The sequence below is a fragment of the Pipistrellus hanaki genome (genome assembly GCF_964339955.1).
Source record: "Pipistrellus hanaki genome assembly, chromosome: 3".
NCBI classification, from domain to species: domain Eukaryota; kingdom Metazoa; phylum Chordata; class Mammalia; order Chiroptera; family Vespertilionidae; genus Pipistrellus; species Pipistrellus hanaki.
In genome coordinates, this window is record NC_140505.1 from 140,189,016 (window position 1) to 140,207,598 (window position 18,583).

The 18,583-nt window shown below is 50.5% G+C and overlaps 1 protein-coding gene across 3 annotated transcripts; it reads left to right on the top strand.

Annotated features, from left to right (window-relative positions):
- The first annotated feature begins 7,803 nt into the window (after positions 1-7,803).
- NFE2 (nuclear factor, erythroid 2) lies at positions 7,804-16,396 on the top strand. 3 transcript variants are annotated; one of them, XM_084878934.1, is made up of 3 exons: positions 7,804-8,101; positions 12,447-12,615; positions 15,136-16,396. In XM_084878934.1, exons 2-3 carry the CDS (start codon positions 12,502-12,504, stop codon positions 16,141-16,143), a joined length of 1,122 nt encoding a protein of 373 aa, XP_084735060.1. In that variant the 5' UTR covers positions 7,804-8,101; positions 12,447-12,501; the 3' UTR covers positions 16,144-16,396. The 3 variants fall into 3 exon arrangements, with proteins under 3 accessions (XP_084735060.1, XP_084735061.1, XP_084735062.1); XM_084878935.1 differs by lacking the exon at positions 7,804-8,101 and adding an exon at positions 10,437-12,201; XM_084878936.1 differs by lacking the exon at positions 7,804-8,101 and adding an exon at positions 12,254-12,277.
- Positions 16,397-18,583: the final 2,187 nt, after the last annotated feature.

An 18,583-nucleotide genomic window follows, 5' to 3' on the forward strand; every position in this document is an offset into this window, starting at 1 on the left:
CACCCCAGTGCAGGCCAGCAGGCAGAGTAGTGCAAGCTAGAAGAGGTCAATGGTGGAGGAAAGGAGACATCTGTAATATTTTCAACAATTAAAGATTTTTTAAAAAGAAGAAAAATCAATGTTTCTATCTCTGGTCATCTTAACCTTAACATTAGCCTATCAACCCATCAGCTCAGGTGTAGAAGGAGCCTTATTTCATATATACTCAGAGAGATAGTGAGGGAGGTTTTTGTTGTTTTGTTTTTCCACTTTAGGGTGAAATCAGAGACTCAGAAGTGATTCAAATTGCCTAGGGCCACATATAGTTCACCTAGATTAGGTGCTAACCACTCAACCTAACCCTAACCCCTCCCCCTGCCTGCTCTGCCTCTTGCTAAAGCAATCATAGATTACTGAATGGGAAACAGCACAAAAAGTGCTAATCACAGACAGCAGAATGTTGGCACTACAGTTGTTGGCCTGGAGATGTGGGCACATGTCCTCCACTAGACTGGGGAGGACATCTCAAGTCTTGGGTGTTCAGAGGAGGCAGACGCTAACAGTGAAATCGGACTCAGGAGAAAACAGAAGGTAGCATCTTTCTGACTTAGCAGCAATCTGTCTTTATCTCTGAGGTATAGAAGTGTCTCCCCAACATACGACTGCAATGAAGCTTAAGACCACAAAGAGGAAGCTTCCTAAGGTTATATAGCTGCTGCTTCCATCTGAGGGAATGGGCTGGGAGTTCTAACTAGATGAACTCTTAAGTCTGCACCTTATGCCCTAACAGGTTTGGCTCAGTGGATAGAGTGTTGGCCTGCGGACTGAAGGGTACCAGGTTCGATTCCAGCTAAGGACATGCACCTTGATCGGTCAAGGGCATGTACCTTGGTCTCGGGCACATCCCCAATAGGGGGTATGCAGGAGGCAGCAGATCAATGGTTCTTTCTCATTGGTGTTTCTAACTCTATCCCTTTTCCTTCCTCTCTGTAAAAATATCAATTAAAAATATATTTTTTAAAAAGACTGCACCTTGAAACTGGTTTGGCTCAATGGTAGAACGTCGGTCTGCGAACTGAAAGGTCCCGGGTTCGATTCCGGTCAAGGGCATGTACATTGGTTGCGGGCACATCCCCGGTGGGGGGGCGTGCAGGAGGCAGCTGATCAATGATTCTCTCTCATCATTGATGCTTCTATCTCTCCCTTTCCCTTTCTTTCTGAAATCAATTTTAAAATATATAAATATCACAGTTCGATTCAGGTCAGGGAGCAAATCCAAGATGTGGGTGTTTTTTTAAAATATATTTTTATTGATTTCACAGAGGAAGGGAAAGGGAAGCAAGATAGAAACACCAATGATGAGAGAGAACCTTGATCAGTCGCCTCCTGCACAACCCAGGCATGTACCCTTTACTGGAATTGAAGCTGAGACCCTTCAGTCCGCAGGCCGAGCTCTATCCACTGAGCAAAACCAGCCAGGACTAAAAAATATTTTTTTATTGATTTCACATAAGAAGGGAGAGAGAGAGAGAGATAGAAGCATCAATGATGAGAATCACTGATCAGCTGCCTCCTGCACGCCCCCTACTGGGAATTGATCCTGCAACCCAGGAATTGAACCTGGGACTCTTCAGTCCACAGGCCAATGCTCTATCCACTGAGCCAAACTGGCTAGGGCCACAGAGTTTATTCTTGTATTATTATTTATTAATTATTATATTATTTTTCATACAAACAAATAACTGTAAACCTACTTTTGCCCCACCCTGTATGTGCCATTTAACAATGCTTACTATATCCAAGGCCCTGAATCACTGAATTAAACATACAAACCAAGTTTTTAACTTGTTTACTTCTCACAATAACATGAAAGATAAGTATTATTATTATCCCCAAATTACAGAAGGGTAAAAATAAGAGATATTAAAGAACTTGACATCTCAAAGTGACCAAGATTTAAGTTCAGGACTTTCTGACTGTAAAACTCATGCTCTTAACCATCATTACACTATGGTATTTGAGACAAATTTTATACAATACAGTTTACACTATCACTATTACAAGATGATATAATAAGACACAATATGGTTCAATTAAAAAAGAAAATATTTAAATGAGGCCACTAATTCTCTGATACCTATAATAATTACAAAAGGAATTAGACAAGAGAAATATGTGTGTGGCCTAAGGTAGGCAGTAAAAGCGCTGCAAAGATAAACTTGAACTGAACTGGGCCTTGGAGCATGGACCAGAGGAAGGGAGTCAACATGAGTATACTTCTTGAATAAGCACAGTTTGTACATTGTCTCTTCTGATCCCTCACAGGAACCTGTGATGGAAACCCAGGGGAAACTGAGGCTCAAAGAGGTTAAACAATTTCCCCAAATCCACACTGCTAAGTGTAGGGCTGAGACTCACACCCAGACCTCTCTTCCACTCCACATGGCCTCAGGTTGGTAGATAGGGCCAAGGAGAGTATTCTGGTGGAGGGAGCAGCAGGAGCAAAGATAGGCTGGAATAAATAGGATGCCTCGAAAAGGAGGAAATAAATAAGCATCAAGCCTTCTATGCTCTATGGAGCAGAGGGCGGGACTTCCTAGGCAGCTCTGCCCATTGCAGAGGATTGCAACAGGATAGGGCGAGGGTAGGGGTTCTGGGTTCCTGGAAGATGACTGAAGCCCATAAGGCTGGCACCGTGCCTGTTGTGTGGCTGAAACCGGCCCTGCCCAATATGGCTGGGGTGGGAGCACCATGGCCTGAGGGCTGGTTCCTGGAAGTCTTGCGACTGTCCTTACCCCATGGCCCCCCAACACTGTTGCATTCTGGTTCTCTCCCCGAATTGGCTGCCCACTGGCTTTGGTACTGTCCCAAGCATGTTTCTATCAGAATCTGTCTTCCAGATAGACTGTTCTGAGGTCCTCAAGCCCCTGAGGCACTAAATCATAACAGAGTCACTTTCTTTTAAAATTATATATATATATTGATTTCAGAGAGGAAGGGAGAGGGAGAGAGAGATAGAAACATCAATGATGAGAGAGAATCACTGATCGGCTGCCTCCTGCATGCCCCATGCTGGGGACCAAGGCCACACACAACCCAGGCATGTGCCCTGACCAGGAATCAAACTGGTAACCTCCTGGTTCATAGGTCCATGCTCAACCACTGAGCAACACCAGCCAGGTGAGAGTCACTTTCTTATTGATTTTGTTTTATCTACACAACAACTCCACTAAATTGGTATTAACATCATTATCTCCATTTTTCAGGTGAGGAAACAAACTCAGCAAGGTTGGGTTGCTCAACGCCACACAGCTAATAACTGCAGGGATTCAAGTTCAGGTCTTCAGATCCAAGATCTGGTCCTCTCTCATTCTACTATAGACCAGGCAACCTACTGCTCTCTCCAGATTTAGAATTAAGGGGTTATTTCTTCTGGGTTATTCTGGACTCATCTATCAGCCTTCATCTATTTTAGGTTCAGTGCTTGGCCCTGCTGGCAGGGCATAGCTCTAAAATACCAGGTGTGGGAACCTCAACCCTACAACTCCCTGGACTCTCCACAACAGCGAGCTGTTTTGGTCTGAGAGTGGGCCTCAGCGTCCCCTCAACTCCTGAGTCAATCCTCTAAGAATTCTTATCTGTGGAAAGGAACTTCCTCAATGACTTTTCTATCTTATCCTCACCCAACTAGAGCAACAAGGGAAAAACAATGGATGGCTTAGGAGGTCTGACCCCACCATCTGGGCCTCAGTTTATATCCCCTCTCTTCCTCCCCGTCCCCCACCCCCACCCCCGCCCGCACCTCATTAAGAGGGGCCTCACTATTCCCTGGTCCCAGACCCCCTGCACTACCTACTCCCATCCGGGGTAACCGCCAGGCTCTGCTGCCTAGGATAACACCCACCCCTCCCCTTGTCCCCTGTGGCTGCCTCCCCTTTCCGTCTGTTGAGAGAGGAAGCCAGGGGGTGGCGGGTGCAACACTGCAGGGCACTGATAAAGGGCCAGCCCTGCCCCCGCCTCCTGGGGCCACTGCGGTCAGACCAGCAGGCAAGCAGGCAGGGCAGCCAGCTCCTTCTGGGACCCAAGGCCCTGCCCTGGTTCCACCTCTACCCGCACTACCCTACCCTACCCTACCCTACCCGGGAAGCTGGTTGCATAACCCCTTGGGGTGTTTGGCAACATTGCTTGTGGCTTGACCTGATGCTGGTGGTGGTGTGCACACGCTTTGGGGTGAGGGCGGGGGGTGGGGGGGGGGGCGGATGGAGCAGGGGTAGGACAAGAAGTCAGTCTTTTGACGGTGGGTGAGTCGCAGGGATGGGGAATGGTATAATAGGAAAGATATGTGGCCATGTTTTTCTCCAGGTTCTGTCTCTGCTACCTTTGCTGAAGAGGGGGAGTCTTGGGGGGGATAAGAAAATCGTAGGTCTCGTACCCTGACAAGCCACAGGCACTATCCAACCCATTCAGGCTCCCAGTCCCCTGTTAATCTTACACTAAGCAAAGGAGACTTAAGGCAGAAGGGGGTGGACTCTGGACACCAGAAATCTGAGAGGAGGGAGCTGAAGGAGCGAGTCTCACCCCAGGGGCTGTAAAGGGCGTTTGGGGGAAGCGCACAGCCTGGGAACCGCAGTAACGGCCTCTTTTTACGGGAGGGGAGAGAGCGGAAGGTGGGAGACACCTCCGCCGGTCTGCCTGAGTGAAGGCTGCCTGTTCACTTAGCTCCGCCTGCATGATCCTGCCTGTCCCCCGAATAAGTAGTAAACTGCTTCAAGTGCTTCTACGAATGCCTACCGCTTACGGGATGAAATACAACCTCCCTAGCTTGACTTTCAAGATACTTGACAACCTAGCCCCAGTCAAACTTCCCAGGCTTATCTTCCACTACATCTTACCCCTAACCCCACCCAAAGCACCGCGCTGTGTTTCCTGCCTCTGTGCCTTCACACCTTTGCCTGGAACAACCTTCTCCCCTTCTCTGCCTGGTGAAGCCCTCGTCACTCTCCACAGCTTAATTTTCACCCCTTCTGTGAAGTCTTCTCTGAATTTCACAAAGCAGAAATTCAGCCCCATAGTACTTTATCTAGAATTTTATTTATTTATTTTTATATATATATTTATTTGATTTCTTACAGAGAGGAAGAGAGAGGGACAGAGAGTTAGAAACATCGATGAGAGAGAATCATCGACCAGCTGCCTCTTGCACACCCCCAACCGGGGATGTGCCCGCAACCAAGGTACATGCCCTTGACCGGAATCGAACCCGGGACCTTTCAGTCCGCAGGCCGATGATCTATCCACTGAGCAAAACCGGTTTCGGCAAGAATTTTATTTATTGCTTGATTTCAGAGAGGAAGGGGAAGGAAGAGAGAGCTAGAAACATCAATCAAGAGAGAGAATTGCCGAAACCAGTTTGGCTCAGTGGATAGAGCGTCGGTCTGTGGACTGAAGGGACCCAGGTTCTATTCCGGTTAGGGGCATGTACCTTGGTTGCGGGCACATCCCCGGCAGGGGGTGTGCAGGAGGCAGCTAGTCGATGTTTCTCTCTCATCGATGTTTCTAACTCTCTATCCCTCTCCCTTCCTCTCTGTGGAAAATCAATAAAATATATTTTTTTTAGAAAAAGAGAGAGAGAGAGAATTATTGATCAGTTGCCTTCTGCACTCCCCGAACTGGAGTTCGAACCTGCAACCTGGGCATGTGCCCTGACTGGAACGGAAACTGGGACCCTTCAGTCCGCAGGCCGACGCTCTATCCACTGAGCCAAACCAGCTGGGGCTATAGAACTTTATTAGTGTAATTCCCCAGCTAGACTATGAATGAGGACATGGACTGTCCTGTTCATCTTTGTGTTCCTGGAGTTCGATCCACAGTAGACAGTCAATAAATATTTGTTGAATGAATGAATAAATGAATGGGTTTGTGTGTCCATAGTTGTATCTACAATGCCGCAGTATCCTGACTGGTAGTTTTCATTCAATAAATGTTTGTTGACTAGCTATAACCTGATATCATTATTTAATCAGCCACAAGTGTGACTATCACCACTCCTAACCCCGTGAGGTGCCCAAATAAGTATGCAAGTGAAGAGCTATAGCTGAAAGTGCAAGTGTGTGACCCAGATTCATGTCCAAGTCATCGAGAGATTCTGAACCCACACGTAACAAGCCATGGGTCACCTCCTGTCCTACATAGATCATACATGTAGAATCATGATCTCCTGGGATAGGGATGGAATTCAAAACATTTAACCATAGGTTTGGCATGAGCATTGATAAATTCCACACACACAGGCTGCAGGGAGGCTGAAACAGGTGGTATTGCATTGCCTCTTGAATTGCTTAGTTGTGTTGCTGGGTTGTGGGGGGTCCTGAGAGAGAACTGGTGTGGCTGATGTTGTGGTGGGGGATATTTGGAGGGTTCCCAGCAGCTATTCTTTTTTTTTTTCATTGTTTTAACAGTGAACACAATCCTATCAGAGAATGTTGGCTGAGTGCCAGGCCTGCTGTGGGGTGGCATCTGTCTGCCTCCCCAGTCCTTACCTGTTTCCAATCTAACTTGAGCACCATACGGAGAACATTAGAGAAAAAGGGTAAGTTGCAGCTGTGAGGACTGAAGCTAGACATAGGAAGGACTTTCCTTAGAGCTGAAAGCCACTAAAAGCTAGGATTCCAAGATTCTTTTCTCCTCATCTCTGGAGAGGGATGTTTGGCCTGGGTTGCGGGTTGAAGGCAAAGGGATGAACGAGTGACTTCTAGGGGTACTTTCTTTTCTTCTTCTTCTTCTTCTTCTTTTTTTTTTTTTTAATATATTTTATTGATTTTTTACAGAGAGGAAGGGAGAGAGATAGAGAGTTAGAAACATCGATGAGAGAGAGTCATCGATCAGCTGTCTCCTGCACACCCCCTACTGGGGATATGCCTGCAACCAAGGTACATGCCCTTGACCGGAATTGAACCTGGACCCTTGAGTCCTCAGGCCGATGCTCTATCCACTGAGCCAAACCGGTTTTGGCGTAGGGGTACTTTCTGACCTGACACAGAGCTGATATCCTACACACAGGGTTTGGCCTGCCCAGGGTTTGTAGCTGCTTTCTGGTTGGGGTGCCTAGCCTGGGAGGGAGGAGGACAGAGGGCACCTAGGGTCCCCTTTAAGGGAGGTGAATAATGTCTCACACACACACACACACACACCAATTCCCTTCACACTGACAACAATGTCACACACACACACACCAATTCCCCTCACACTGACAACAATGTCACACACACACACACACACACACACACACTCCCCAATTCCCCTCACACTGACAACAAACCTGGCCAAGAAAGAGGCCTTTGTCCCAGGACATCTGAGGCTGCGGGGGGGAGGGGAGAAGGCTACAGGTGAAAGGACACATCAAAGCGGCCGCTGCCTCTCCCCAAAACAGCTCCCCTACCCCTTTCCCCGAACCCAGGCTCACTTCAATAAAAGCAGAGCCCTAAATGCCCACCTGCCTGAACAGCTGGAGCAGGGGAGGCCTGGCCCTTTCCCTCAGCGCCCTTCCCCCTTGCTATGACTCAGTTTCCCTGTCCCTCAGAGAGCCAAGCGAGCAGAGGGGAGGAGGTTACCACTTGCACAAAGTTTAGAGGCCACTTTGGAGTGGAGCATCCGCGTGGGACTCATTGTATGCATGGGAGAAACACAGACCTGGCGGGACTCCTGGGCTCAAAAGGAGGGCTGGGAGAGGCTTGAAGCCATGTGTGCCCCTGCTGGCCGGGATCAGCGTGGGGGTGGGGTGTGGGCAGAAACCACACCGGGCTCAAGTTTCCTCTCTTGGCCAGAAGGGGCAGGAGAAGAGGAGGGCCACGGGGAAAGGGGAGGGTTGGAGGAAGGACGGAGAACTCCGGGGCCGAGGGCTTCATAGAGGAGGCCGGTGCACCGCCCAGAAGCTTCCCCTGCTCGTTGCTCAGGGCGAGCACAGCCTCAGCGCTCAGCAATGGCCAGGGGGCGGGGCACAGGCCTCCCAGGTTCTCAGAGGTAGCAGGGATCCTCGCGAAGGAGGTGTCAGCCCAGGCCCAGCCTCCGCGGAGACAGCACCTGGAGCCTCATCTCTCTGCACCCAGCTTGGAGCCTGCCACAGGTGCCTGCGGGTAGGGTGGGAGGGGGATTCTAGTGGGACCCAGGGACAGGCTGGGGGGCCGGAGGAGGGAGAGGGAGGAAATACCTAACTTTTGGGCATGTTCTTAAGAGATCTCAGACCGTCCCCAGCTGGCCCTGGTCTAGGAATTTGACATCTTTGGGAGCTCCTCTGGGAGAAGACCTGAATGGCTTCTGGAGTGTTCTGGGATTCTTGGGGTGAACGGCTGTGGATGGGGAGCAGACAGTGGTCCACTGAGGCACCCCTGAGGGGCTGGCGAATGACCCTGAGTGACCCTCCAGCAGGCTAGTTGCCCTGGAGAAGGTAGTAGACTACCAGGAGAAATACCCTGCTTTCTCCCCTCCATTTCACCCTGCTGCCCCGTGCAGCCGGGGGGGGGGGGGGGGAAGGGGGGGGAAGGCTCGGTGGAGGCTGAGGAACTGGAGAGACTGGAAGTGTTGTTGCAGGGAGGTGCGGCGGTGGGAGTGTGGGAGGCTCGTCCTTGCCTTCCTTTGCCCTTCTCTCCTCCGGGCAATAGAGACCAGCGTGAACTGGAAGGGAGCGAAGACATCCCATCCCCAGTGTAGTAGTTCCTTGCAACCGGAAGTCTTGGCAGCAGAAAGGGAGTGGGCAGGGAAGCAATGGAAGGGAAGAGGGGCTGGGACTTTAGTCATTGGTGCCCAAAGGACTGCAGTTTGGGGTCCCGGGACCATGTGACAGAATGGCAGGCACTTGTCCCTCTCCCCCTTGTTCCCGTTCACCTGTCTGAGTTATGCATGTCCCCAGGAGATTGCATCTCGTTCTGGTCAACTCCATCCCCGTTTCTTCCATTCCCTTTGTTTCTCCCTCATCTGTGTGTCCCTCTCCCTCTTCAGGGATTCTTTCTAATCTCTCTGAGTAGGTTGCTCACTGGCTACTCCACACCCTGAGTTTCACTGATCTCTCTTCATCCTTTCACTGCTTCTGTTGTCGCCTGGAGAGGTGGAGTGGCCTAATAAGTCTCAAAAGAGGGTCCCTGAGGCCAGTGCCCCCTCTGCCTTGTCAGGGCAGGTAGAGCTCTGGGCAGCAGTTGAGGCCAAATGTCTTCCTCTCCGAGCATCCCCCACTAAACAGCCCTCCTCCTGTATCCCTAAGCCAACAGCCCCCTGCCGTTCTGTGAGTACTCCGGGACTGTGAGGACATCTTTCTGGGTACGGCCATCAGGATGAGAATAAAGAGGGTGGATTATAGTCCCTGGAGATGGGGAGTAAGATGGCTGTGTGACCCCTAAACTGGGAAGTGGAAACGGATTATTGCAAAAGAAAAGGGACACGGGAGTCCCGCTCCACTTTCCCGTATCTCTCCAGTTTCTGCACCCTCTGTGATGTTCGTGTGTGTGTGTGTGTGTGTGTGTGTGTGTGTGTGTGTGAGATGTTCTTTTGGATCCAATTCTCACTATACCCTCTTCCCCGATTTATATCACTGGCTGCCAACCCCCTGGCTGATCCTCAGGAGGGTAGGCTCTGAAGACTAGAGGGGCCTATGCTTGGTCTATAGACCACCACCCATCACTGAGTGTCTGTCTGGGGAAAAACATACTCCTCCCCTTTGGCCTGGTGCAAACTTGGCACTGTATCGGAAAGCTGAATCCGAGGTTCTCTCAACTCCCCTTCCCTAACTTCTTGCTTCTCTCCGCTCCCCTTCTGGATTCTCGTCTCCCTGTCTGAGGGTGAGGTGGAGATGGAGCTCCAGGTCTTCCTGAGAAGAGGCTGATACCCAGTCTCAGCGATCAGGGCAGTAGAACGCAGTGTCGCCAGGGCCAAAGCCGGAAGCTAGGAGAAGCCTGGACCACTTGTCGGGCTCCTCTCTGGCTTTGTGTTTTCCTGTAAGACCGTGTGGTTGGACTGGTTTAGTGTGGCTAAGAAACTCCAGGGCACTTGTTAAAATGCTGATCGCTGGGTACCCGCACCAGTGAATTCAATTCAGTGGGTCTGGGGTGGTTTTCGGGATTGTTTTTACAAGTACCCCAGGTGAATGTGGTGCACAATACAGTTTGTGACTGCCTGAGCTAGAAATAATTTACTGCCTCTCACAGCAAGGAAGTCCTTCATCCTGTTTCTGTTAAATGGAAGAGACTGCTGAAGCCGGTTTGGCTCAGTGGATAGAGCGTCAGACTGCAGACTGAAAGGTCCCGGGTTCGATTCCGGTCAGGGGCATGTACCTTGGTTGCGGGCACATCCCCGGTTGGGGGTGTGCAAGAGGCAGCTGATCGATGATTCTCTCTCATCGATGTTTCTAACTCTCTATCCCTCTTTCTTTCTCTCTGTAAAATAAATAAATAAATAAATAAATTAAATAAATAAATAAATGGAAGAGGCTGAATGAGAAGCAATTTGCCCAAGGTCATGCATCTGGGAGGCCAGAGAACCTTTCTCCTGCCTCCTAGGGCAGCATCCTTGTATTGCACCTAAGCGTCAGATCTAGGAAGATATAAGGAGGGGCCCAGGGTGGGGTAGGTGGGTGTGTGAAGGACTGTGAGGCAAGAGCCAATGTCCCTGCCCCATAAACCCCTTCTCCATTCACTTTGCCTTTGGGCAATTTCCTTCAGAACCTGGGTGGGGGAGGGTGGATTTCCGGTGTTGAAATGGCATCCTGGGCAGACATAAACACCCCACCCACTCTGCCCACGGGCCAGGGGCCTGTGCCTACACCAACTCTCAGCTCTGGGGATGGCAGTAGAACAAGGGGGTAGGGGCCGGGGCTGGAGAAGTCCTCTTTCAAAAGAATAATTTGCAGCTCTCCCTGATTGTGTTGTGAGATTCCAAGAGTGGACTCCATAACTAAATAACGATGGTAGGCCATCCTTAGGTGATCTAAGGTCATGCAATTTGAGGTCATTCAGTCTCTTCCTCTGTTCTTCTGTGTTTCCCCTACCCCTAGACTGACTGCTTCTACTTACATGACAGGAGGAGGGCGTGGTGTCCGGCCCTGAGAGATCAGGAGGACCCTGCCGCGTCTGCTTGGAATTTCTTGCCCAAGGCAGGGAGGACGGATGCAGGGAAAATGGGTGTCAGGGAGGAGGGAGGTAGGATGAGGGGAAGACTGACAGAGAGGAGATGAAGGCAGAGGTGAGGGTTTGCTGAGGAAGCCAAGCTGTCCAAGCAGAAAGGGACCTCCAAGTTCACTTGTCCGACTCCCTCGCTTTACAAATGAGGAAACAGAGGCTCAGAGAAGTGCGATGACTTACCCAACACCACACGGCTACTTTGCGGCAGACCTGCAGCGAGAGCCCCAGATCAGAAGCAAAGGGGCTGGAGGGGAATATGCATTCAAGGCTCTAAGGAGATATTCCCTAAAAGAGGAAAAAAGAGGCTGAGTTCCCACAGGAAGAATCGATGGTGTGGACCACCGTTAAAGGCTTGGGGCGTGGAGACGGAGGATGGGAATGCACCTAGAAGGCGACGTAGGCTATTAGACTAGCCGAGGGTGGACTCAGTCAGTAGCGGTTCCAGACCTGACTCTGCTATTTACCAGCTCGGGTTTCAACTTCTGAATGGACCTTATAGGATCTTTGTGAAAATCAGTCTCATAGGCGAATGCTTGTACAACACTGGTGCAGTTCCTGACAAATGCTTCACACATCTTTGTCACCTTAGAAGAGGAAAGGTCCCTGGCTGTGGGTCGGGGCATGGACAAGATGACCCTGCAGGGACACAGGGCAGAGGTCCAGTGACTCCAGAGACCATTCCTCTTCTGCTGTTTGCAGCTGATAAGCCTCTTATCTGGCCCAGGCAGGGGAGTCCAGGGCCAGGATAGGAGGACAGGGCAGGGCTGCTATCAGGCACCAGGCCTGAGCCATATCTCAGAGAAGGGGAGGCACCGTCTGCATGGCTCTTCCCACAACACACTCCTTGGGGATCCCCAAGCGCTCGCTCTCATCTTGGGAAGAAAAGACTGAGATCCTAAAACGGAGAACAGAGGAGGGAAGGAGGAGGGGTCCCTGATGTTGCCTCAGAAAATGGGGAGGAAAAATTCAGAAGACGTGACTTCTGCCCCAGCCAGGGATACAGTTTTGGGGAGAAAGAAGTAGGGTGAAGAGAGGCATCTTGTCTGAAAAAAAAAAGGTAAAGACCTAATGTGCTCCCAAAGGAACTGACTGCGGCCATAGCCCGTGAGGTGGAGATCGCTCTGCAGAAAAAGGCGTTCTCGCTCTGGGGAGTTGTTGATGAGTCTAGCGTGAGGGGGCGGGGGCAGGAGGGGGCGGCCTCTCCTCTCAGGTACCCTGGAAGGAGCCTCTCTCTGGAGGCAGACAGGATAACATTGCTGACCCCAGTAGGAGAGCCCTAACCCCATTTCTCCTTCGATGCAGGTTGCTGGGGCCATCTGGGCTTCGGGGACCCTGGACCAGGCCCTGGCCCAGTAGGATGCCCCCGTGTCCTCCCCAGCAGAGCAGGAACAGGGTGGCACAGCTGCCCACTCCAGAGCTGGGCGAGATGGAACTGACTTGGCAAGAGATCATGTCCATCACTGAGCTTCAGGTGAGTGGCGGTGGGCGGGGGGTGGGGGGTGAGGAGGAGGGGGGAGGGAAGGGAAGGGTAGAGAAGCAGAGAGGCTAGCTGGGTCTGAGGCAGGGGGCTGGACCAAGGAGGGCTGAGTCTCAAGCTGGGAATGTTCCAGGCACTGGAAAAGGAAGGGCTGAAGTAGAAGGGAGATCTGGATGTTAGACCAGAGCATTAAGGGGAAGGGGTGTGGGAGAGCAGGAGACCGGAGTGATGGGGAAGGAAGGATTTGATTGGGGAATGTATGCTCTCTCAGCAGCCACTCTGCACACATCTCTCTACCCCACCTCTGGCCCCGCCTTTTCTTTCCCATCTTCTTTTATTCTGACCTCCCTTTCCTCCAATCCTGCTCATCTTCTCCCTTCATTTTCTCCCCCTGCCCTCAGCAGCGGGGCCCCTTTCTCCCAGGTAGCTGAGCAGTAGTTCAAGGACCTCAGGAAGGGGGGGGGAGGGTCAGTCTATGCCAGGGTCCTCTCCTCCTGCTAGTTGGACAAAGGGGTGTCTGTTGGCCTAACAATAATGTCTTTGTCCCCAGCTGGGCTAGAGCAAGGTGGCTCCCCAACGTGGTCTGGGGGCCCTGTTTCGAGCATGTTCTCTCCTCCTCTCTGCACCTGGGCAGGGACAGAGGGACTGAAAAGTGGAGGGTAGTGCTGGCGTGAGCTCCCCATGGTGCCTCTTAGCCCCCAGGTGACACAGCTGCCCATGCAGGAGCTGGGCGGGATGGAACTGGCTCTGCTCCTGATCCTTTCTCTCCCCTACACTGTGCACGGGCCCCCAGGATCTGCCCTCAGCCCTGCTCCCACACAGCAGCTCCCTCTGCTGGGCACCCAGGGCATGGCCAGGACCTGAACTTGACCCTTTGACCCTAGCAGGAAAAGGTTCTGAGGGGTCATCTTGGATAACAACTCCTTGTCTTTCTGAAAGAAATAAAGAAGCATGAGCCACTTCAACCCAGTAAGAATTCCTGAGGAGGAGATTCCATAATAGTTGTAATGTTAGTCCTTTCTGAAGGCCGCTCAGTGACATCCATTCCTGTTTAAGCTGCTTTCTTCTTGGAAGACTCGCATCGCAACTTTACAAGACACTTCCAATGGTTTTTTTTTTTTTTTTTTTTTTTTAAATATATTTTATTGATTTTGTACAGAGAGGAAGTGAGAGAGATAGAGAGTCAGAAACATCGATGAGAGAGAGTCATCGATCAGCTGCCTCTTACACACCCCCCACTGGGGATATGCCTGCAACCAAGGTACATGCCCTTGACCGGAATCGAACCCGGGTCCCTTCAGTCCCCAAGCCGACGCTCTATCCATTGAGCCAAACCGTTCTCGGCTCCAATGGTTTTTAGCGCCTTTTTGTTCCTTTGTTGTTATCTCACTGGGTCTTTCAGGAGGACCGAGCTTGGTCCTGAGAGAGAGCTGGTTCTCTTCCTCAGCCTGTCTCCAACTCTCTCTGTCTCTGTCTCTCTCTTAAATTAATTTCTTCATTGATTAAGGTATCACATATTTGTCCTCAACCCCCCATTCCAATCCTCCTCCCTCCCCCCCTCCCCTCCCCAGTTATGCCTTCACCCCTCTATTGTCCTTGACATTGGTTAGGCTCATATGTGTGCACTTAAGTCCTTTGGTTGATCTCTCCCTTTTATCCCCACCCTCCCTTTGAGGTCCTACAGTCTGACCCATGGCTCCTTATCTCTGGGTCTGTTCTTGTTCATCAGTCTATGTTGTTCACCATTTCCCCTAGGTGAGTGAGATCATGTAAGTAGGATTTATCCTGGGATGCAAGGAGGTACAATATTCGAAAATCAATAAACGTGATACATCACATAAACAAACTGAGAGATAAAAATCACAGTCATATCTATTGATGCAGAAAAAGCATTTGACAAAGTCCTACACTCTTTCTTTTCTTTCTTTTTTTAAAATATATTTTATTGATTTTTTTACAGAGAGGAAGGGAGAGGGATAGAAAGCCAGAAACATCGATGAGAGAGTAACGTCGATCAGCTGCCTCTTGCACACCCCCTACTGGGGACGTGCCCGCAACTCAGGTACATGCCCTTGACTGGAATTGAACCCGGGACCCTGGAGTCCGCAGGCCGACACTCTATCCATTGAGCCAAACCGGTTTGGGCCTACACCCTTTCTTTCTTTCTTTCTTTTTTTTTTTTTTTTTTTTTTTTTTTTAAATATATTTTATTGATATTTTACAGAGAGGAGGAAGGGAGAGAGATAGAGAGCTAGAAATGTCGATGAGAGAGAAACATCGACCAGCTGCCTCTTGCACACCCCCTACCTGGGATGTGCCCGCAACCAATGTACATGCCCTTGACCGGAATCGAACCCGGGACTTTTCAGTCCGCAGACCGACGCTCTACCACTGAGCCAAACCGGTTTCGGCTACACCCTTTCTTGATAAAAACTCTCAGCAAGATAGGAATAGAAGGATCATACCTCAACATAATATCTCTCTCCAAGTCTCTTTTTACGTCTTTTCTTGCAGGGCCTAAATGCTCCCTGTGAGCCATCGTTTGAGCCTCCAGCCCCAGCCCCATACCCTGGGCCCTCACCACTCCCAACTTACTGTCCTTGCTCAGTCCACCCAGATGCTGGCTTCGCCCTTCCGCCACCCCCTTATGAGCTCCCAGGATCCTCAACCCATGTCCCAGACACCCCCTATTCTTATGGCAACATGGCCATCCCAGTCTCCAAGCCGCTGACCCTCTCGGGCCTGCTCAGTGAACCCCTCCCAGACCCCTTAGCCCTCCTGGATATTGGGCTGCCAGCGGGGCCCCCGAAGCCTCAAGAAGACCCAGAATCTGACTCAGGATTGTCCCTCAACTATAGCGACGCCGAATCTCTTGAGCTGGAGGGGACAGAGGCTGGTCGGCGGCGTAGCGAGTACGTAGAGATGTATCCGGTGGAGTACCCCTACTCACTTATGCCCAACTCCTTGGCCCACCCCAATTATGCCTTGCCACCTGCCGAGACCGCCTTAGCCTTAGAGCCCTCCTCGGGCCCCGTGCGAGCCAAGCCCACTGCGCGGGGGGAGGCAGGGAGCCGGGACGAGCGCCGCGCCCTGGCCATGAAGATCCCCTTCCCTACGGACAAGATTGTCAACCTGCCCGTGGACGACTTCAACGAGCTGCTGGCACAGTACCCGCTGACAGAGAGCCAGCTGGCCCTGGTCCGGGACATTCGGCGGCGGGGCAAGAACAAGGTGGCCGCCCAGAACTGTCGCAAGAGAAAGCTGGAGACCATCGTGCAGCTGGAGCGGGAGCTGGAGCGGCTGGGCAGCGAGCGGGAGCGGCTGCTCAGGGCCCGCGGGGAGGCCGACAGGACCCTGGAGGCGATGCGCCAGCAGCTGGCTGAGCTGTACCTCGACATTTTCCAGCACCTTCGGGACGAAGCTGGCAACAACTACTCCCCTGAGGAGTATGTGTTGCAACAGGCCGCCGATGGGGCCATATTCCTGGTGCCCCGGGGAAGCAAGACGGAAGCCTCAGACTGAGCCGGCCCAGCTGGCGCGGGCGGACCGGGGACGGAGATCCCTTCCTGCCCTTCCGATAAAGGAACTCCCCGGCCCCGAGGCCCAGACGAGGCCGACAATGAAAGACCTGACGTGTTAGGTGCACGGTGTGTTCAGTGAGGCTTGCTGTGAGACAGTATGCGAGTGAAAGGCTGGGATCTCTGTGATTCAGCTCCCCAGGTCTCCAACCGCCACCTGTCGTTTGAGCTTTGGTTGATAAAGCACTCTCCAGAAACGGTTTTCCACTGTGTCTTCCTTCTCCAGGGAGGGCGATGAAGAACGCTCCTCCGAGCTCATTTCTTGGTTTTGGTGGGGAGGGAGCCCTGCCAAGCACATTTCTTCCCCCCACAGCTTTGCGTACGAGTGGCACACACGATTTGGGCTCTCGCGGTATGCGATCGACCACCTTCATCCTTCTTTTTAGAGCCAGGGGCCATGGATGATCTGAGGAACTCCACCCTCCCTATTTACAGAGCCGAGATTGCTGCCAAAGCTCCCTGGGCAAGGTCCCTGAGGTTTATGTAGGCTTTTCCTTTCTCAATCTTTGGAACACAGAAGCGCCTAGAATACTCACAGGCTTTTTTTTTCCTATTTCCCTCCTGCCTACTTCCAGGGGGAACATTCCTAGCTCCCTAAGAAAACCGAGTGAGAGGATTTAATTGGATGTCTAAGTTTTAGGGGATTTCACACCCAAGTCTGAGTAAAACCTGCTCCACAATGGAGCACCATATGCATTTTGGTGAACTTTTCTTTAAAAATTTTTATTGATTTTAGAAAGGAAGGGAAAGAAACATTGACCCACCATTCCACCAACCCATGCATTTATTGGTTGATCCCTGTGTGTGCCCTGGCTGGGAATTGAACCCCCAACCAAGCTACCCAGCCAGGGAGGGCCTGTGAAATTTCTTATCTCCCTAGTTGTTAGACACTTTTTTTTTTTTTTTAATATTTCATTGATTTTTTACAGAGGAGGAGGAGAGGGATAGTTAGAAATATCGATTAGCTGCCTCCTGCACACCCCCCACTGGGAATGTGACCGCAACCAAGGTACATGCCCTTGACCGGAATTAAACCTGGGACCCTTCAGTCCGCAGGCCGACGCTCTATCCAGAGCCAAACCGGTTTCGGCTATACACGTTGTTCCCCATCCTTTTCTAGATTCTTGAAGTCCAAGGGCCTTTTATTAATGTATATACACACAATTTTTTTTCAACATAATTTTGAAACAATCATTTTCAGATGTTATCAAAGCCCTCTCTGACACACTTCTATCTCCTTGGAGTTGGGTGGTTCCCAGTCTTCTCAGGCACTAAATTACACTTATTTTGGTATTTTGCTTTTATTTATAATTCTGTTCAACTTTACTAGCTCAATTCCAATGGGGAAACCTTACTTCTGGATTGTTAAGATAATGCAGTTGAGACAAAAGCAGAACAGTGATCAAAAGATGTGCAATCTGCATACCTACACATTCTGAAAAACATGCCCAGGTTTAGGGAATTGAATGTAGCGCTTTCTATCCTGTCTTTAAGACAGTCCACACTTTTCAACTTTTGTTTTCTCAAAAAATCGAACATGTGGGGCCAAGTTAGAGGGCAGAGCCTAGGGTTTACTGGCAGCAGTTGCCAATTGTTCAGACCACTGGTTGGTTAGTCCAGGCTGCCCTAAGGACATCACACTCATGTTTTCATTCTAATCCAGTTCTAAAGGTAATTCAGACAATTTACTGAGCATCTAAGCTCTGGTTCAAAGAACTAGACACAGTAAAGAGGACAATGCCATACTTATGTACATTGCCAGGAAGACCATCATATACATTGTTTAGTATGTGCCTCAAGCAGGTGGGACATGCTTTTGAAGTGGATGAGCCAGTTTAGAACTTACTAAGGGCAATCATCTTCCTTGAGTCTATTTCTTCTGTAAAGCATCCATCAAAGTACACGGTATGTTAACACAATTGTTTTTATTTTTAGAGAGGGAGAGAAATGTCCATGAGTATAACATTGATTGGCTGCCTCCTGCATGCCCCCTACCTGGGACTGAGAGTGCATGCAACCCAGGTGTGCACCGACTTGGGGGAATGTAACCACATTTTGGTGTATGAGACAATGGCCAACCAAGCCACACCACACAGGGTTAAAATTTTTCAACAAGAATGCTTGTCACTATTAACCAGCCATACCAGGAAATTAAAAAAAGTACTCGGTAAGAGTTGTCCTATCCTACCAAACCACGGACCATGTGAAAAACCACATCTAGCAACTTCCAGTCATAAATGGAGATTAAGTAACAAGATAACTTATGAAATCACCTATCTCACTACTCCCCTTAGCAAGGTTAAAATGGAGGCAGGACCTCCTAAAGATGGGAGAAACGTTAAGCCTTTGCTAAAATTGCCAAAGATATTTGGCCAATACACTTA

Excerpts from the sequence above, each read along its gene's own strand:
- NFE2 (XM_084878934.1), top strand. The coding sequence starts at position 12,502 with ATGCCCCCGTGTCCTCCCCAGCAGAGCAGGAACAGGGTGGCACAGCTG. Across the intron at positions 12,616-15,135 it reads TGTCCATCACTGAGCTTCAG|GGCCTAAATGCTCCCTGTGA; the intron begins GTGAGTGGCGGT and ends CTTTTCTTGCAG.